Source organism: Oncorhynchus clarkii, chromosome 2 (genome assembly GCF_045791955.1).
Source record: "Oncorhynchus clarkii lewisi isolate Uvic-CL-2024 chromosome 2, UVic_Ocla_1.0, whole genome shotgun sequence".
NCBI lineage: Eukaryota > Metazoa > Chordata > Actinopteri > Salmoniformes > Salmonidae > Oncorhynchus > Oncorhynchus clarkii.
In genome coordinates, this window is record NC_092148.1 from 5,167,402 (window position 1) to 5,189,060 (window position 21,659).

General features: G+C 45.8%; 1 protein-coding gene across 1 annotated transcript in view; it reads left to right on the forward strand.

Moving 5' to 3' along the window:
• Positions 1-21,659, forward strand: part of LOC139419538 (kinesin-like protein KIF13A) — a 176,412-nt gene that overhangs the window by 47,673 nt on the left and 107,080 nt on the right. Inside the window, exons 3-5 of the mRNA XM_071169505.1 lie at positions 2,915-2,927; positions 11,360-11,420; positions 14,574-14,666. Coding sequence (XP_071025606.1) covers positions 2,915-2,927; positions 11,360-11,420; positions 14,574-14,666 — 167 coding nt within the window. The remainder of the gene's footprint in view (positions 1-2,914; positions 2,928-11,359; positions 11,421-14,573; positions 14,667-21,659) is intronic.

Genomic DNA, 21,659 nt, shown 5'->3' on the forward strand with positions numbered 1-21,659 from the left:
GAAACAGGGCTACGTTCCAGAACACAATTAGACAGGGCTACGATCCAGAACACAAAGAAACAGGGCTACGTTCCAGAACACAAAGAAACAGGGCTACGTTCCAGAACACAAAGAGACAGGGCGACGTTCCAGAACACAAAGAGACAGGGCGACGTTCCAGACCACAAAGAGACAGGGCTACGTTCCAGACCACAAAGAGACAGGGCGACGTTCCAGACCACAAAGAGACAGGGCTACGTTCCAGAATACAAAGAGACAGGGCTACGTTCCAGAACACAAAGAAACAGGGCTACGTTCCAGAACACAAAGAAAAAGAACACAAGGTTGACTAAGAACAGAAGAGCAGAACCATACAATGTTATTGGGCAGAATAGTAGACAAGTCCTAGGCTATGTTTACACCGTGGGAATGTGGATGTCATCTAGTAGCAGAGGTCTCTTTGATATTAGACGCACTCTATTCCATATTCCTTATTGTCCTGACTGCTGGGTGTCACTGGACATATTCTGTGTAGTGGTAATCTACAGCCATCCTCTATCCTAACCTCCCTGGCAGGCACACACACACACAGAGCGGAGTCCAGCCTCCCTCCCTTCCCCAGCCTCCCTGGTTAAGTCCCCAGGCTTTAGTCTAGTTTACCCAACAGAGTCAGTGGGACATTGAATCCTAAATCTCTTCCCTTCCTCACGCTCCACCGCCCCATTTATGAGGCCTTTCACAGCAGGCAGCACCAGAAACAACGCCTGCCTGGACCTCAATGAATGAGCGAGGGAGTGAATGAATGAACGAGAGGAATGAAAGAATGAACGAGAGGAATGAAAGAAGAAAAATGATTACAGCAGTGATGTGTGAAGTGAATTATAGTAGTTGGATGGATGAGCGAATTTTTAAAATGTGGTTATGACATCATACCGGTATGTTGTAAACACCTGCTCTATTGTGATGTCACTTAGTTTTCTATGTGGTTATGACATCGCTCTATACCGGTATGTTGTAAACACCTGCTCTATTGTGATGTCACTTAGTTTTCTATGTGGTTATGACATAGCTCTATACAGGTATGCTGCTCTATTGTGATGTCACTTAGTTTTCTATGTGGTTATGACATCGCTCTATACCGGTATGTTGTAAACACCTGCTCTATTGTGATGTCACTTAGTTTTCTATGTGGTTATGACATAGCTCTATACAGGTATGCTGCTCTATTGTGATGTCACTTAGTTTTCTATGTGGTTATGACATCGCTCTATACCGGTATGTTGTAAACACCTGCTCTATTGTGATGTCACTTAGTTTTCTATGTGGTTATGACATCGCTCTATACCGGTATGTTGTAAACACCTGCGCTATTGTGATGTCACTTAGTTGCCTATGTCCCAAAGTATAGCCTGGCTAGAGACTAATACATTTCCATTTCAGTGTGATCTTTTGGGTCAATGTAGACAACAAAGGATTCCTACTGTGAGAGTTGCATCTGCTCTCTCACTCTCTCTCTCTTTCTCTCTCGCTCTTTCTCCTCTTTCCCTTTCTCTCTCTCTCTCTCTCTCTCTCTCTCTCTCTTTCTCTCTCGCTCTTTCTCCTCTCTTTCCCTTTCTCTCTCTCTTTCTCCTCTTTCCCTTTCTCACTCTCTCTCTCTCTCTCTCTTTCTCTCTCGCTCTTTCTCCTCTCTTTCCCTTTCTCTCTCTCTCTCTCTCTCTCTTTCTCTCTCTCTCTCTCTCTCTCTCTCTCTCTCTCTCTCTCTCTTTCTCTCTCGCTCTTTCTCCTCTCTTTCCCTTTCTCTCTCTCTCTTTCTCTCTCTCTTTCTCCTCTTTCCCTTTCTCACTCTCTCCATATCTATTTTTGATCTCTCTGCTGTCTCCTCTCTCTCTCTGCTCACACACCACATGCACACACATTTATACTGACTCTACACACACACACATTTATACTGACTCTACACACACACACATTTATACTGACTCTACACACATATATTCAGATACAGTCATCATTTACACTGCTGTTACTCTGTTTATCATATATCCTGATGCCTAGTCACCTTACACCTCTACATATCTATCTATTCTATAACTCAAGTATCCCTGTACATTGTTAATATGGTACTGAACTGACCCTGTATATAGTATGTTTACCCCTCTACATATCTACCTCTATCACTCCAGTGTCCCTGTACATTGTTAATATGGTACTGAACTGACCCTGTATATAGTATGTTTACCCCTCTACATATCTACCTCTATCACTCCAGTGTCCCTGTACATTGTTAATATGGTACTGAACTGACCCTGTATATAGTATGTTTACCCCTCTACATATCTACCTCTATCACTCCAGTGTCCCTGTACATTGTTAATATGGTACTGAACTGACCCTGTATATAGTATGTTTACCCCTCTACATATCTACCTCCATCACTCCAGTATCCCTGTACATTGTTAATATGGTACTGAACTGACCCTGTATATAGTATGTTTACCCCTCTACATATCTACCTCTATCACTTCAGTATCCCTGTACATTGTTAATATGGTAATGAACTGACCGTGTTTACAGCTTCTTACTTTCTCCTGTTCTTTTTATTTCTTATTTTTATTTCTCCTGTGTTTTTGTTCTACCTTGTTATTTTTAGTACCACATTGTTGGGTTTAGAGTTTGTTAAAAAGGCATTTCACTGTGGACGTGAACTTGAAAGTGAACATAAGAGAGAGAGGTAACAGTTAACAGTGTTTTAATGCTAATTGTTTTAATGCTCTCTCTCTTTCTGTCTCACTCTCTGTCTCTCTCTCTGTCTCTCTCTCTGTCTCTCTGTCTCTCTCTCTCTCATGGTGTTGTTGATGGACCCCTGGGTCTCCTCTCCTCCATCCTCCCATCCTGAATCTTTTCATCATGGTTCCATCTGCTCCTCTACCTCCAGGAAACAATCTAAGGTACAGTATGACATGTAGTTAATCTGTCTAAGGTACAGTATGACATGTAGTTAATCTGTCTAAGGTACAGTATGACATGTAGTTAATCTAAGGTACAGTATGACATGTAGTTAATCTGTCTAAGGTACAGTATGACATGTAGTTAATCTAAGGTACAGTATGACATGTAGTTAATCTGTCTAAGGTACAGTATGACATGTAGTTAATCTAAGGTACAGTATGACATGTAGTTAATCTGTCTAAGGTACAGTATGACATGTAGTTAATCTGTCTAAGGTACAGTATGACATGTAGTTAATCTGTCTAAGGTACAGTATGACATGTAGTTAATCTAAGGTACAGTATGACATGTAGTTAATCTGTCTAAGGTACAGTATGACATGTAGTTAATCTGTACAGTATACATGGTACAGTATGACATGTAGTTAATCTGTCTAAGGTACAGTATGACATGTAGTTAATCTAAGGTACAGTATGACATGTAGTTAATCTAAGGTACAGTATGACATGTAGTTAATCTAAGGTACAGTATGACATGTAGTTAATCTGTCTAAGGTACAGTATGACATGTAGTTAATCTGTCTAAGGTACAGTATGACATGTAGTTAATCTAAGGTACAGTATGACATGTAGTTAATCTGTCTAAAGTACAGTATGACATGTAGTTAATCTGTCTAAGGTACAGTATAACATGTAGTTAATCTAAGGTACAGTATGACATGTAGTTAATCTGTCTAAGGTACAGTATAACATGTAGTTAATCTGTCTAAGGTACAGTATAACATGTAGTTAATCTGTCTAAGGTACAGTATGACATGTAGTTAATCTGTCTAAAGTACAGTATGACATGTAGTTAATCTGTCTAAGGTACAGTATAACATGTAGTTAATCTGTCTAAGGTACAGTATAACATGTAGTTAATCTGTCTAAGGTACAGTATAACATGTAGTTAATCTGTCTAAGGTACAGTATAACATGTAGTTAATCTGTCTAAGGTACAGTATAACATGTAGTTAATCTAAGGTACAGTATAACATGTAGTTAATCTGTCTAAGGTACAGTATGACATGTAGTTAATCTAAGGTACAGTATAACATGTAGTTAATCTAAGGTACAGTATAACATGTAGTTAATCTGTCTAAAGTACAGTATGACATGTAGTTAATCTGTCTAAGGTACAGTATGACATGTAGTTAATCTGTCTAAGGTACAGTATGACATGTAGTTAATCTGTCTAAAGTACAGTATGACATGTAGTTAATCTAAGGTACAGTATGACATGTAGTTAATCTGTCTAAGGTACAGTATAACATGTAGTTAATCTGTCTAAGGTACAGTATAACATGTAGTTAATCTGTCTAAGGTACAGTATAACATGTAGTTAATCTAAGGTACAGTATAACATGTAGTTAATCTGTCTAAAGTACAGTATGACATGTAGTTAATCTGTCTAAGGTACAGTATGACATGTAGTTAATCTGTCTAAAGTACAGTATGACATGTAGTTAATCTAAGGTACAGTATGACATGTAGTTAATCTGTCTAAGGTACAGTATAACATGTAGTTAATCTGTCTAAGGTACAGTATAACATGTAGTTAATCTAAGGTACAGTATGACATGTAGTTAATCTGTCTAAAGTACAGTATGACATGTAGTTAATCTGTCTAAAGTACAGGATGGCATGTAGTTAATCTGTCTAAGGTACAGTATGACATGTAGTTAATCTGTCTAAGGTACAGTATAACATGTAGTTAATCTGTCTAAGGTACAGTATAACATGTAGTTAATCTAAGGTACAGTATGACATGTAGTTAATCTGTCTAAGGTACAGTATGACATGTAGTTAATCTAAAGTACAGGATGGCATGTAGTTAATCTGTCTAAAGTACAGGATGGCAGGTGTGTAAACAGAGAAGAATATGCGAAGTGAGAGGTTTTACTCTCGCTAAAATCTGTCCAAAATAAACCCAAATGCATTTCAATGGGTTTATTTTTAACCTAAGCTTGTCGCCTGCCTTCCTGCCTCTGGGACAACGACTCCCATTGTTAGGGCGGAGGCGTGGATCTCGTCATTATGTACAGATCTCTGGTGTAAATGGGACACAGCACAGAAGGAGCGAAGGAGACGCGACCAAAAAGACAACATGAGAACAAGCGGACATAAAACACTCGTGAAGATAAATAAATATACAGGCATTTGAAATATCGCGCCAAAAACATACATTGTAATGAATTTGATACATCGCCCAGCCCCACAGTGTGTGTAACGACTGGGCTGTCAGTGGTTTGGTTGGTCTGCGGCAGGGAGCCAGATAGACGTCTGTGTGAACGTGTCAGCTCTCGAAAATCTGGTGAACATCCACAAAGAGATCCACAATGAGAGGGAGGAATGAGCAGGAACACTGGCCCAGTGTGTGTGTGTGTGTGTGTGTGTGTGTGTGTGTGTGTGTGTGTGTGTGTGTGTGTTCAGAGCTGCGTTGTTGGAGTGCAGCTCCCCCTCACCACCTCCCTACCCCCGTCCCCACACTCTCTCTGGTGGATGGTGACTAGTTGAAAGGCGTTCGGGAGCAGAGTTGAACACATTCTGGGGGTTTTTGGGTTCAGTCGTGGGGCCGTGTCTCATCGTGCTGATTCATATCTGTCCTCTGAGCTTTAGCCAGGCACTCTAGCAGAAATTACTGCCTGGTCTGCTAAATCCTGAATACAACTTCAAATGAGTTTCCCCTCAAACTCTGTCTGTCTGTCTGTCTGTCTGTCTGTCTGTTATGTCTGTCTGTCTGTCTGTCTGTCTGTCTGTCTGTCTGTCGAGGAGCTCTCCCTATCAGACCCCTTCAGTGGCCGTCCCCATCCGTGACTATAGAGGAGCTCTGTCTATCAGACCCCTTCAGTGGTCGTCCCCATCCGTGACTATAGAGGAGCTCTGTCTATCAGACCCCTTCAGTGGTCGTCCCCATCCGTGACTATAGAGGAGCTCTGTCTATCAGACCCCTTCAGTGGTCGTCCCCATCCGTGACTATAGAGGAGCTCTGTCTATCAGACCCCTTCAGTGGCCGTCCCCATCCGTGACTATAGAGGAGCTCTGTCTATCAGACCCCTTCAGTGGTCGTCCCCATCCGTGACTATAGAGGAGCTCTGTCTATCAGACCCCTTCAGTGGCCGTCCCCATCCGTGACTATAGAGGAGCTCTGTCTATCAGACCCCTTCAGTGGCCGTCCCCATCCGTGACTATAGAGGAGCTCTGTCTATCAGACCCCTTCAGTGGCCGTCCCCATCCGTGACTATAGAGGAGCTCTGTCTATCAGACCCCTTCACTGGTCGTCCCCATCCGTGACTATAGAGGAGCTCTGTCTATCAGACCCCTTCAGTGGCCGTCCCCATCCGTGACTATAGAGGAGCTCTGTCTATCAGACCCCTTCAGTGGTCGTCCCCATCCGTGACTATAGAGGAGCTCTGTCTATCAGACCCCTTCAGTGGCCGTCCCCATCCGTGACTATAGAGGAGCTCTGTCTATCAGACCCCTTCAGTGGCCGTCCCCATCCGTGACTATAGAGGAGCTCTGTCTATCAGACCCCTTCAGTGGCCGTCCCCATCCGTGACTATAGAGGAGCTCTGTCTATCAGACCCCTTCACTGGCCGTCCCCATCCGTGACTATAGAGGAGCTCTGTCTATCAGACCCCTTCAGTGGCCGTCCCCATCCGTGACTATAGAGGAGCTCTGTCTATCAGACCTGGGAAGAAAAATGGCTTAAGTTAAATCAAATCAGATCAAATGTAATCTGTCACATGCCAAATACAACAAGTGTAGACTTACAGTGAAATGCTGACTTACAAGCCCTTAACCAACAATGCAGTTTAACAGTGCCTTGCGAAAGTATTCGGCCCCCTTGAACTTTGCGACCTTTTGCCACATTTCAGGCTTCAAACATAAAGATATAAAACTGTATTTTTTTGTGAAGAATCAACAACAAGTGGGACACAATCATGAAGAGGAACGACATTTATTGGATATTTCAAACTTTTTTAACAAATCAAAAACTGAAAAATTGGGCGTGCAAAATTATTATTGTTGTTGATTCTTCTAGTTTTATATCTTTATGTTTGAAGCCTGAAATGTGGCAAAAGGTCGCAAAGTTCAAGGGGGCCGAATACTTTCGCAAGGCACTGTAAGAAAAAATTGATAAGTAAAAAATATATAATTAAAAATAAAGGATCAGAATAACAACTTTTAATAAAAATATATTGGTTTGTATACCAAACGTCTCAGAGTAGGAGTGCTGATCTAGGATCAGGTCCCCCTGTCCATCGTATTTATTATTATTATTATCTAAAAGGCAAAACTGATCCTAAATCAGCACTATGAGACACTAGATACATACAGCCCCTAAGCACTCTGACACTAGATACATACAGCCCCTCAGCACTCTGACACTAGATACATACTGTACAGCCCCTGAACTATTGGAGCCAGTTGAATCCCTCTAATTCAAGGAGGGTCTAGTAGTGTGGGAGTCTGCAGCACGAGGCTAGACGAGAGAGGGTCTAGACTAGAGAGGGTGTCTAGACTAGAGAGGGTGTCTAGACTAGAGAAAGGGTCTAGACTACAGAGAGGGTCTAGACTACAGAGAGGGTCTAGACTACAGAGAGGGTCTAGACTACAGAGAGGGTCTAGACTAGAGATGGTGTCTAGACTAGAGAGAGGGTCTAGACTACAGAGAGGGTCTAGACTACAGAGAGGGTCTAGACTACAGAGAGGGTCTAGACTACAGAGAGGGTCTAGACTACAGAGAGGGTCTAGACTAGAGAGGGTGTCTAGACTAGAGAGAGGGTCTAGACTAGAGATGGTGTCTAGACTAGAGAGATGGTCTAGACTAGAGATGGTGTCTAGACTAGAGATGGTGTCTAGACTAGAGAGAGGGTCTAGACTAGAGAGAGGGTCTAGACTAGAGAGAGGGTCTAGTAGTGTGGGAGTCTGCAGCACGAGGCTAGACGAGAGAGGGTGTCTAGACTAGAGAGGGTGTCTAGACTAGAGAGAGGGTGTCTAGACTACAGAGAGGGTCTAGACTACAGAGAGGGTCTAGACTAGAGGGTCTAGACTAGAGAGGGTGTCTAGACTAGAGAGAGGGTCTAGACTAGAGATGGTGTCTAGACTAGAGAGGGGGTCTAGACTAGAGATGGTGTCCAGACTAGAGATGGTGTCTAGACTAGAGAGAGGGTCTAGACTAGAGAGAGGGTCTAGACTAGAGAGAGGGTCTAGACTAGAGAGGGTGTCTAGACTATAGAGAGGGTGTCTAGACTATAGAGAGGGTGTCTAGACTATAGAGAGGGTGTCTAGACTAGAGAGAGGGTCTAGACCAGAGAGAGGGCCTAGACCAGAGAGAGGGCCTAGACCAGAGAGGGAGTCTAGACCAGAGAGGGGGTCTAGACCAGAGAGGGTCTAGACCAGAGAGGATCTAGACCAGAGAGAGGGCCTAGACCAGAGAGAGGGCCTAGACCAGAGAGGGGGTCTAGACCAGAGAGGGGGCCTAGACCAGAGAGGGGGTCTAGACCAGAGAGGGTCTAGACCAGAGAGGGTCTAGACCAGAGAGAGGGGTCTAGACCAGAGAGTATAATTTCTATGCCATCCATTCATCCACTTACAGCTGTGAGCAAACACAGGTGGCTCTCTCTCTCTCTCTCACACACACACACACACACACACACACACACACACACACACACACACACACACACACACAAACAGTTCACACACTGTGTGTAATATACACACAGCCTGCAACTCCAGGAACGACTCCAGCCAGGTTGCCGTGGAGACGGGTCACTGGGAGCTGGAATGTCTACTGTGGAGCCGTGACCCTGATTTATGAATTCATTTAACTCCAACATCCAACTACCACTGTCTGTCTGCCAAACAGACCAGGCCAGCAGACCAGGCCAGCATGGAGCCTGGAGCATACAGTGGGGCAAAAAAGTATTTAGTCAGCCACCAATTGTGCAAGTTCTCCCACTTAAAAATATGAGAGAGGCCTGTAATGTTCATCAAAGGTACACTTCAACTATGACAGGCAAAATGAGGGAAAAAAATCCAGAAAATCACATTGTAGGATTTTTTATTAATTTATTTGCAAATTATGGTGGAAAATAAGTATTTGGTCAATAACAAAAGTTTATCTCAATACTTTGTTATATACCCTTTGTTGGCAATGACAGAGGTCAAACGTTTTCTGTAAGTCTTCACAAGGTTTTCACACACTGTTGCTGGTATTTTGGCCCATTCCTCCATGCAGATCTCCTCTAGAGCAGTGATGTTTTGGGGCTGTTGCCGGGAAACACGGACTTTCAACTCCCTCCAAAGGTTTTCTATGGGGTTGATATGCGATCTGGAGACTGGCTAGGCCACTCCTGGACCTTGAAATGCTTCTTACGAAGCCACTCCTTCGTTGCCCGGGCGGTGTGTTTGGGATCATTGTCATGCTGCAAGACCCAGCCACGTTTCATCTTCAATGCCCTTGCTGATGGAAGGAGGTTTTCACTCAAAATCTCACGATACATGGCCCCGTTCATTCTTTCCTTTACACGGATCAGTCGTCCTGGTCCTTTGCAGAAAAACAGCCCCAAAGCATGATGTTTCCACCCCCATGCTTCACAGTAGGTATGGTGTTCTTTGGATGCAACTCGGCATTCTTTGTCCTCCAAATACGACGAGTTGAGTTTTTACCAAAAAGTTATATTTTGGTTTCATCTGACCATATGACATTCTCCCAATCTTCTTCTGGATCATCCAAATGCTCTCTAGCAAACTTCAGACGGGCCTGGACATGTACTGGCTTAAGCAGGGGGACACGTCTGGCACTGCAGGATTTGAGTCCCTGGCGGCGTAGTGTGTTACTGATGGTAGGCTTTGTTACTTTGGTCCCAGCTTTCTGCAGGTCATTCACTAGGTCCCCCCGTGTGGTTCTTGTGATCATTTTGACCCCACGAGGTGAGATCTTGCGTGGAGCCCCAGATCGAGGGAGATTATCAGTGGTCTTGTATGTCTTCCATTTCCTAATAATAGCTCCCACAGTTGATTTCTTCAAACCAAGCTGCTTACCTATTGCAGATTCAGTCTTCCCAGCCTGGTGCAGGTCTACAATTTTGTTTCTGGTGTCCTTTGACAGCTCTTTGGTCTTGGCCACAGTGGAGTTTGAAGTGTGACTGTTTGAAGTTGTGGACAGGTGTCTTTTATACTGATAACAAGTTCAAACAGGTGCCATTAATACAGGTAACGATTGGAGGACAGAGGAGCCTCTTAAAGTAGAAGTTATAGGTCTGTGAGTGTCAGAAATCTTGCTTGTTTGTAGGTGACCAAATACTTATTTTCCACCATAATTTGCAAATTAATTAATTACAAATCCTACAATGTGATTTTCTGGATTTTATTTCTCATTTTGTCTGTCATAGTTGAAGTGTACCTATGATGAAAATTACAGGCCTCTCTCATCTTTTTAAGTGGGAGAACTTGCACAATTGGTGGCTGACTAAATACTGGCACCCTATTCCCTGTACAGTGCACCACTTTTGAACAGAGAGCCCATAAGGAATAGGATGCCATTTGGGGTGCAGTCCCTGGGCTGCTGAGGCCCCGTCACGACAACTAGCATTGCCTCAGTCAACAACACTCTCTCTCTTTCTCTCTCTCTCTCTCTCTGCCTCTCTCTCTCTCTGTCTCTCTCTGTCTCTGTCTCTCTCTCTCTCTCTCTGCCTCTCTTTCTCTCTCTCTCTCTCTGCCTCTCTCTCTCTCTGCCTCTCTCTCTCTCTGTCTCTCTCTGTCTCTGTCTCTCTTTCACACAGACAACAGACATCTGATGTGTTGTAGGTTGTCTTGAAACAGTCCAATAAGTTTGTCATAGTGTCTGTAGGTGTGTGTCTGTCATAGTGTCTGTAGGTGTGTGTCTGTAGGCGTGTGTGTATCTGCCATAGTGTCTGTAGGTGTGTGTCTGTCATAGTGTCTGTAGGTGTGTGTCTGTAATAGTGTCTGTAGGCGTGTATCTGCCATAGTGTCTGTAGGTGTGTGTCTGTCATAGTGTCTGTAGGTGTGTGTCTGTAATAGTGTCTGTAGGCGTGTATCTGCCATAGTGTCTGTAGGTGTGTGTCTGTTATAGTGTATGTAGATGTATGTCTGTTATTGTGTCTGTGTGTGTGTGTCTGTCATAGTGTCTGTAGGTGTGTGTCTGCCATAGTGTTCCACTACCTCCTTTAGGTAGATACACTACAACATGCTCAGACAGGAGCTTGCTGTGTGTGTGTGTGTGTGTGTGTGTGTGTGTGTGTGTGTGTGTGTGTGTGTGTGTGTGTGTGTGTGTGTGTGTGTGTGTGTGTGTGTGTGTGTGTGTGTGTGTGTGTGTGTGTGTGTGTGTGTGTGTGTTGATCCTTCTTTGTCCTGTCCCACAGGTGTTTGCCTTTGACCACTGTTTCTGGTCCATGGATGAGTCCAACATGCCCAAGTATGCTGGTAAGTCACAGACAACAGGTTCAGGCTTAGCTGACTGTTCTGTTCAGATTCACACAGCTACTATGCATCCCAAATGGCACCCTACTCCTTATATAGTGACCCCTATTGGCGCTGGCCAAAAGAAGTGCACTGTATTGGGAATAGGGTGCCATTTGGGATGCAACCACTGACTGTTGAGGTTGACAGAGATAATCTCTCTATCATCACTAAAGAACACTAAACACAGCCATCTCATCTCATCACTATTTAAAGCCTGTCAGGTGAGGTGAGTCTAGGAATACAGGAGGGAGAGAGAGAGGGTGAGGAGGGAGATAGAGAAGCAGGGAGAAGAGAAAGATAGAGGGGGAGAGATAGAGGGTGAAGAGGGAGAGAGATAGAGGGTGAGGAGGGAGAGAGAGAGGGTGAAGAGGGAGAGAGATAGAGGGTGAGGAGGGAGAGAGAGGGTGAGGAGGGAGAGAGAGAGGGTGAGGAGGGAGAGAGAGAGGGTGAGGAGGGAGAGAGAGGGTGAGGAGGAAGGGAGAGAGAGGGTGAGGAGGGAGAGAGAGAGAGGGTGAGGAGGGAGAGGGTGAGGAGGGAGAGAGAGCGTGAGGAGGGGAGAGAGAGAGAGAGAGGGTGAGGAGGGAGAGAGAGAGGATGAGGAGGGAGAGGGTGGGTGAGAAGAGAGGGTGAGGAAGGAGAGAGAGGGTGTGGAGGGATAGAGAGAGGGTGCGGAGAGAGAGAGAGAGGTTGAGGAGGGAGAGAGAGGGTGAGGAGGAGAGAGAGAGAGGGGGTGAGGAGGGAGAGAGAGGGGGGGTGAGGAGGGAGAGAGAGAGGGGGTGAGATGGGAGGGAGAGGGGGTGAGGAGGGAGAGAGAGCGGGTGAGGAGAGAGAGGGTGAGGAGAGAGAGAGGGTGAGGAGGAGGGAGAGAGGGTGAGGAGGGAGAGAGAGGGTGAGGAGGAGAGGAGTGGGGAGAGAGGGTGAGGAGGTGAGGAGGGGGAGAGAGGGTGAGGAGGGAGAGAGAGAGAGGGTGAGGAGGGAGAGAGAGAAGGAAAACCTACAGTTCAGGGAAGTCCTGGTTTTACATAATGCAAAGTATGTTTTTACAAGCTGCTTTGCATCTGAATAGAAGAGTTGATGGGACTGAGAACAAGATGGTTGTGTGTTTATTAATGTAAGGAGAGACAGAGGGAGAGAGTGAGGGGGAATTATGTCTTTACTGACACAGAAAACATGTTAGTGGCACTAACTAGATAAACATTAGTGGCACTAACTAGATAAACATTAGTGGCACTAACTAGATAAACATTAGTGGCACTAACTAGATAAACATTAGTGGCACTAACTAGATAAACATTAGTGGCACTAACTAGCTAAACATTAGTGGCACTAACTAGATAAACATTAGTGGCACTAACTAGATAAACATTAGTGGCACTAACTAGATAAACATTAGTGGCACTAACTAGATAAACATTAGTGGCACTAACTAGATAAACATTAGTGGCACTAACTAGATAAACATTAGTGGCACTGACTAGATAAACATTAGTGGCACTAACTAGATAAACATTAGTGGCACTAACTAGATAAACATTAGTGGCACTAACTAGATAAACATTAGTGGCACTAACTAGATAAACATTAGTGGCACTAACTAGCTAAACATTAGTGGCACTAACTAGATAAACATTAGTGGCACTAACTAGATAAACATTAGTGGCACTAACTAGATAAACATTAGTGGCACTAACTAGATAAACATTAGTGGCACTAACTAGATAAACATTAGTGGCACTAACTAGATAAACATTAGTGGCACTAACTAGATAAACATTAGTGGCACTGACTAGATAAACATTAGTGGCACTAACTAGATAAACATTAGTGGCACTAACTAGATAAACATTAGTGGCACTAACTAGATAAACATTAGTGGCACTGACTAGATAAACATTAGTGGCACTAACTAGATAAACATTAGTGGCACTAACTAGATAAACATTAGTGGCACTAACTAGATAAACATTAGTGGCACTAACTAGATAAACATTAGTGGCACTAACTAGATAAACATTAGTGGCACTAACTAGATAAACATTAGTGGCACTAACTAGCTAAACATTAGTGGCACTAACTAGATAAACATTTTTCACCCAGTTGGGGATGTGTGTGCTTCAATGTGTTGTGTGCTTCAGTGTGTTGTGTGCTTCAGTGTGTGTGTGTGTGTGTGTGTGTGTGTGTGTGTGTGTGTGCTTCAGTGTGTGTGCTTCAGTGTGTGTGTGTGTGTGTGTGTGTGTGTGTGTGTGTGCTTCAGCTCGTGTGCTTCAGTGTGTGTGTGTGTGTGTGTGTGTGCTTCAGTGTGTGTGAGTGTGTGTGTGCTTCAGCTCGTGTGCTTCATGCTTAAGCGACAGCGGGACAGTCTGTTCAGTGGAGGGTTGCCTGTAGGGTCTGTGCCACAGCTTTATTTAGCTACTAAACAGCTGCTTCATTTATCAGGAGGAGCATGACAGTTCTCTCTGTCTCTGTCTCTGTCTGTCTGTCTCTGTCTCTCTCTCTCTCTGTCTCTCTCTGTCCCTGTCCCTGTCTCTGTCTCTCTCTCTCTCTCTCTATGTCTCTCTCTCTGTATCTCTCTCTGTCCCTGTCTCTCTCTCTGTCTCTCTCTCTCTCTGTCTCTGTCTCTCTCTGTCTGCCTGTCTCTCTCTCTGTCTCTCTCTCTCTGTCTCTCTCTCTCTGTCTCTGTCTCTGTCTCTGTCCCTGTCCCTGTCTCTCTCTCTGTCTCTATCTCTGTCTCTCTCTCTATCTCTGTCTCTGTCTCTCTCTCTGTTCCTGTCCCTGTCTCTCTGTCTCTGTCTCTGTCTGTCTGTCTGTCTGTCTGTCTGTCTGTCTGTCTGTCTCTCTATCTCTGTCTCTCTGTCTCTGTCCCTGTCCCTGTCTCTCTGTCTCTGTCTCTGTCTGTCTGTCTCTCTCTGTCTCTGTCCCTGTCTCTCTGTCTCTGTCTGTCTCTATCTCTGTCTCTGTCTGTCTCTGTCTCTGGCTCTCTACACAGTGAGACTGTTTATTTGGGGCATTATAAAGGAAGTTTAACTGTTTATGGTTTAATGGTTGCTCTGTATGTTTATTCTGTATGTTTGTTTATCCTTCTGGTCTCCATGGTGACTGTTGTTTGTTTTGAAGGTCAAGAGGTGGTGTTCCAGTGCCTTGGTGAGGGAATACTGGAAAACGCCTTTCAGGGATACAATGCCTGCATTTTCGCCTACGGACAAACAGGTAACCGAGAACGTCTAAATCAAATCAAATCAAATTTTATTTGTCACATACACATGGTTAGCAGATGTTAATGCGAGTGTAGCGAAATGCTTGTGCTTCTAGTTCCGACAATGCAGTAATAACCAACAAGTAATCTAACTAACAATTCCAAAACTACTACCTTATAGACACAAGTGTAAGGGGATAAAGAATATGTACATAAGGATATATGAATGAGTGATGGTACAGAACGGCACAGGCAAGATGCAGTAGATGGTATTGAGTGCAGTATATACATATGAGATGAGTATGTAAACAAAGTGGCATAGTTAAAGTGGCTAGTGATACATGCATTACATAAAGATGCAGTAGATGATATAGAGTACAGTATATACGTATACATATGAGATGAATAATGTCTAGTGAGTACACAGCATGAATACACCAGTCTAGTGAGTACACACCATGAATACACCAGTCTAGTGAGTACACAGCATGAATACACCAGTCTAGTGAGTACACAGCATGAATACACCAGTCTAGTGAGTACACAGCATGAATACACCAGTCTAGTGGGTACACAGCATGAATACACCAGTCTAGTGAGTACACAGCATGAATACACCAGTCTAGTGAGTACACAGCATAAATACACCAGTCTAGTGAGTACACAGCATGAATACACCAGTCTAGTGAGTACACAGCATGAATACGCCAGTCTAGTGAGTACACAGCATGAATACACCAGTCTAGTGAGTACACATCTTGAATATACCAGTCTAGTGAGTACACAGCATGAATACACCAGTCTAGTGAGTACACAGCATGAATACACCAGTCTAGTGAGTACACATCATGAATACTCCAGTCTAGTGAGTACACATCATGAATATACCAGTCTAGTGAGTACACAGCATGAATACACCAGTCTAGTGAGTACACAGCATGAATACACCAGTCTAGTGAGTACACAGCATGAATACACCAGTCTAGTGAGTACACATCATGAATACACCAGTCTAGTGAGTACACATCATGAATACACCAGTCTAGTGAGTACACAGCATGAATACACCAGTCTAGTGAGTACACACCATGAATACACCCGTCTAGTGAGTACAGTAAAGTAAGACCTATGAAGTAAGGCCTATGAAGTAAGGCCTATGAATTAAGGCCTATGAATTAAGGCCTATGAAGTAAGGCCTATGAAGTAAGGCCTATGATGTAAGGCCTATGAATTAAGGCCTATGAAGTAAGGCCTATGAAGTAAGGCCTATGAATTAAGGCCAATGAAGTAAGGCCTATGAATTAAGGCCTATGAATTAAGGCCTATGAATTAACGCCTATGAAGTAAGGCTGTTTATACTGAATTATTATGATGCAGGTCGGCAGGAAATATGTTAAAACAGGGCTGTGTTCAGAACAGCCTTACGTAGCTCTGCAGGCATCATCATCTGCTTATGTCGTTCCATGCTAGGGGAGGAGAGGAGACAGCATATGTCTGTATCCCTCTTCCCTGGCCCTGCAGATACAGCACATCTGCGTCCCAAATGCCACCCTATTCCCTATATAGGGTACTACTTTTGACCAGGGCACATAGGGATACCCATAGGACTCTGGTCAAAAGTATATAGGGAATAGGGTGGCATTTGAGACACATTTAATGTATCCCTGCGTGGCCCTGCAGATGCACAACAAGAACAGGAAGCTTCAGTGTTTCTGATCACGCTAACTCAAGCTGGTGAATCGCTCAGCCCCGTATCCTTCCTCCCCAACACTAATGATTAGATCCTTGATCCGCTCTTCCTGTCCTGAAGAACAACCTGGAGCGGAGTGACACACCTTGGAAACAAACGCTTTGGAGACCGCAGATAATATGGGATAGTCTGTATCTTCCCTGCTGTCACAGGGCTAACAGACACATTCAGAAGAGAGACTGTATACATGCAGGGATAATTAGAGATGTGTTTGATTTGTTGTATTCTATAAATCCCCATTAATTTAGTAGTTCTGGTGTATTGGAGGGAAGAGTTTTCTACATGCAGGGATACTTAGAGATGTGTTTGATTTGTTGTATTCTATAAATCCCCATTCATTTAGTAGTTCTGGTGTATTGGAGGGAAGAGTTTTCTACATGCAGGGATACTTAGAGATGTTTGATTTGTTGTCTTCTATAAATCCCCATTCATTTAGTAGTTCTGGTGTATTGGAGGGAAGAGTTTTCTACATGCAGGGATACTTAGAGATGTTTGATTTGTTGTCTTCTATAAATCCCCATTCATTTAGTAGTTCTGGTGTATTGGAGGGAAGAGTTTTCTACATGCAGGGATACTTAGAGATGTGTTTGATTTGTTGTCTTCTATAAATCCCCATTCATTTAGTAGTTGTGGTGTATTTCTACATGCAGGGTTTCAGTTTGCCAGTAGTTGTGGTGTATTTCTACATGCAGGGTTTCAGTTTGCCAGTAGTTGTGGTGTATTTCTACATGCAGGGTTTCAGTTTGCCAGTAGTTGTGGTGTATTTCTACATGCAGTGTCATGTTGTGTCTTGTCTCTGTCCTTTCCCTTCACCCTGTCTCCCTCTGCTGGTCGTTGTTAGGTTACCTTTTCTCCCCCGCTTTCCCCCAGCTGTTCCTTGTCTCCTCTAACTACCCATTCACCCCGTTTCCCACCTGTTCCCTTTTTCCCTCTGATTAGGTCCCTATATCTCTCTCTGTTTCTGTTCCTGTCCTTGTCGGATTCTTGTTTGTTGTGTTTCATGCCTGAGCCAGACTATCGTCATGTTTGCTGTAACCTTGTCCTGTCCTGTCGGAATCTGCCGGTCTATCTGAGCCTACCTATGTTTGGTTATTAAAGAAGCTCTGTTTAAGTTAGTTCGCTTTTGGGTCCTCATTCACTCCCCATAACAGAAGAATCCGACCAAGAATGGACCCAGCGACTTCGGATCCTCTCCACTCAGCCGTCGGGATCCAGGGAGCGATGCTAGGCAGACACGAGCAGGAAGTGTCTGCTGCTCGACATGCCGTTGAGACCCTGGCCACCCAAGTCTCCAACCTCACAGAACAGGTTCACCATCTCCGCCTCGATCCACCGGCCACTTCCAGGGCTTTCGAATCTCCGGAGCCCAGAATCAATAACCCGCCGTGTTACTCTGGGGAGCCCACTGAATGCCGCTCGTTCCTCACCCAGTGTGATATTGTGTTTTCTCTCCAGCCCAACACTTACTCCAGGAGCACTGCTCGTGTCGCCTACGTCATATCTCTCCTTATTGGACGGGCTCGTGAGTGGGGCACGGCAATCTGGGAGGCAAGGGCTGAGTGTACTAACCAGTATCAAGACTTTAAGGAGGAGATGATACGGGTTTTTGATCGATCTGTTTTTGGGGAGGAGGCTTCCAGGGCCCTGTCTTCCCTATGTCAAGGCAATCGATCCATAACAGACTACTCTATTGAGTTTCGCACTCTTGCTGTCTCCAGTGGCTGGAACGAGCCGGCCTTGCTCGCTCGTCTTCTGGAGGGTTTCCGCGCAGAGGTAAAGGATGAGATTCTCTCCCGGGAGGTTCCTTCCAGCGTGGATTCCTTGATTGAACTCGCTATTCGCATTGAGCGACGGGTTGATCTTCGTCACCGAGCTCGTGGAAAGGAGCTCGCGCTCTCCGTCGCCTCCCTCTCCGCATCACTACCATCTTCCTCTGCCGGCTCGGGTGCTGAGCCCATGCAGCTGGGAGGTATCCGCATCTCGACTAAGGAGAGGGAACGGAGAATCACCAACCGCCTCTGTCTCTATTGCGGTTCCGCTGGTCATTTTGTCACTTCATGTCCAGTAAAAGGCCAGAGCTCGTCAGTAAGCGGAGGGCTACTGGTGAGCGCTACTACTCCTGTCTCTCCTTCAAGATCCTGCACTACCTTGTCGGTCCATCTACGCTGGACCGGTTCGTCAGCTTCCTGCAGTGCCTTAATAGACTCTGGGGCGGAGGGCTGTTTTATGGACGAGACCTGGGCTCGGGAACATGACATTCCTCTCAGACAGTTAAAGGAGCCCACGGCCTTGTTCGCCCTGGATGGTAGTCCTCTCCCCAGGATTCAGCGTGAGACGCTACCTTTAACCCTCACTGTTTCTGGTAATCATAGTGAAACCATTTCTTTTTTAATTTTTCGTTCACCTTTTACACCTGTTGTTTTGGGCCATCCCTGGCTAGTTTGTCATAATCCTTCCATTAATTGGTCTAGTAATTCTATCCTCTCCTGGAACGTCTCTTGTCATGTGAAATGTTTAATGTCTGCTATCCCTCCTGTTTCCTCTGTCTCTTCTTCACAGGAGGAGCCTGGTGATTTGACAGGGGTGCCGGAGGAATATCACGATCTGCGCACGGTGTTCAGTCGGTCCAGGGCCACCTCTCTTCCTCCACACCGGTCGTATGATTGTAGTATTGATCTCCTTCCGGGAACCACCCCCCCCCGGGGTAGACTATACTCTCTGTCGGCTCCCGAACGTAAGGCTCTCGAAGATTATTTGTCTGTAGCTCTTGACGCCGGTACCATAGTCCCCTCCTCCTCTCCCGCCGGAGCGGGGTTTTTTTTTGTCAAGAAGAAGGACGGGTCTCTGCGCCCCTGCATAGATTATCGAGGGCTGAATGACATAACAGTGAAGAATCGTTATCCGCTTCCTCTTATGTCTTCAGCCTTCGAGATCCTGCAGGGAGCCAGGTTTTTCACTAAGTTGGACCTTCGTAACGCTTACCATCTCGTGCGCATCAGGGAGGGGGACGAGTGGAAGACGGCGTTTAACACTCCGTTAGGGCACTTTGAATACCGGGTTCTTCCTTTCGGCCTCGCTAACGCTCCAGCTGTCTTTCAGGCATTAGTCAATGATGTCCTGAGAGACATGCTGAACATCTTTGTTTTCGTTTACCTTGACGATATCCTGATTTTTTCACCGTCACTCCAGATTCATGTTCAGCACGTTCGACGTGTCCTCCAGCGCCTTTTAGAGAATTGTCTTTTTGTGAAGGCTGAGAAGTGCACTTTTCATGCCCCCTCCGTCACATTTCTCGGTTCTGTTATTTCCGCTGAAGGCATTAAGATGGATCCCGCTAAGGTCCAAGCTGTCATTGATTGGCCCGTCCCTAAGTCACGCGTCGAGCTGCAGCGCTTTCTCGGCTTCGCGAACTTCTATCGTCGTTTCATCCGTAATTTCGGTCAGGTGGCAGCTCCTCTCACAGCCCTTACTTCTGTCAAGACGTGCTTTAAGTGGTCCGTTTCCGCCCAGGGAGCTTTTGATCTCCTCAAGAATCGTTTTACATCCGCTCCTATCCTTGTTACACCTGACGTCTCTAGACAGTTCGTTGTCGAGGTTGACGCGTCAGAGGTGGGCGTGGGAGCCATCCTTTCTCAGCGCTCCCTCTCTGACGACAAGGTCCACCCATGCGCGTATTTTTCTCATCGCCTGTCGCCGTCGGAACGTAACTATGATGTGGGTAACCGCGAACTGCTCGCCATCCGGTTAGCCCTAGGCGAATGGCGACAGTGGTTGGAGGGGGCGACCGTTCCTTTTGTCGTTTGGACTGACCATAGGAACCTTGAGTACATCCGTTCTGCCAAACGACTTAATGCGCGTCAGGCGCGGTGGGCGCTGTTTTTCGCTCGTTTCGAGTTCGTGATTTCTTATCGTCCGGGCTCTAAGAACACCAAGCCTGATGCTTTGTCTCGTCTCTTCAGTTCTTCAGTAGCCTCCACTGACCCCGAGGGGATTCTCCCTGAGGGGCGTGTTGTCGGGTTGACTGTCTGGGGAATTGAGAGGCAGGTAAAACAAGCGCTCACTCACACTCCGTCGCCGCGCGCTTGTCCTAGGAACCTTCTTTTCGTTCCCGTTCCTACTCGTCTGGCCGTTCTTCAGTGGGCTCACTCTGCCAAGTTAGCCGGCCACCCTGGCGTTCGGGGTACGCTTGCTTCCATTCGCCAGCGTTTTTGGTGGCCCACCCGGGAGCATGACACGCGTCGTTTCGTGGCTGCTTGTTCGGTCTGCGCGCAGACTAAGTCCGGTAACTCTCCTCCTGCCGGCCGTCTCAGGCCGCTTCCTATTCCCTCTCGACCGTGGTCTCACATCGCCTTAGATTTTGTCACCGGACTGCCTTCGTCAGCGGGGAAGACTGTTATTCTTACGGTTGTCGATAGGTTCTCTAAGGCGGCTCATTTCATTCCCCTTGCTAAGCTTCCTTCTGCTAAAGAGACGGCACAAATCATCATCGAGAATGTTTTCAGAATTCATGGCCTTCCGTCAGACGTCGTTTCGGACAGAGGTCCGCAATTCACGTCTCAATTTTGGAGGGAGTTTTGCCGTTTGATTGGGGCTTCCGTCAGTCTCTCTTCCGGCTTTCACCCCCAGTCTAACGGTCAAGCAGAACGGGCCAATCAGACTATTGGTCGCATCTTACGCAGTCTTTCTTTTCGTAACCCTGCGTCTTGGTCAGAACAGCTCCCCTGGGCAGAATACGCCCACAACTCGCTTCCTTCGTCTGCGACCGGGCTATCTCCTTTTCAGAGTAGCCTCGGGTACCAGCCTCCGCTGTTCTCATCTCAGTTCGCCGAGTCCAGCGTCCCCTCCGCTCAGGCTTTTGTCCAACGTTGCGAGCGCACCTGGAAGAGGGTCAGGTCTGCACTTTGCCGTTATAGGACGCAGACTGTGAGGGCTGCTAATAAGCGTAGAACTAAGAGTCCTAGATATTGTCGCGGTCAGAGAGTTTGGCTCTCCACTCAGAACCTTCCCCTTAAGACGGCTTCTCGCAAGTTGACCCCGCGGTTCATTGGTCCGTTCCGTATTTCTCGGGTCATTAATCCTGTCGCAGTTCGACTTCTTCTTCCGCGATACCTTCGTCGCGTCCACCCGGTCTTCCATGTCTCCTGCATCAAGCCCGTCCTTCGCGCCCCCGCTCGTCTTTCCCCCCCCCCCCCCCCATCCTTGTCGAGGGCGCACCCATCTACAGGGTCCGTAGAATTTTGGACATGCGTCCTCGGGG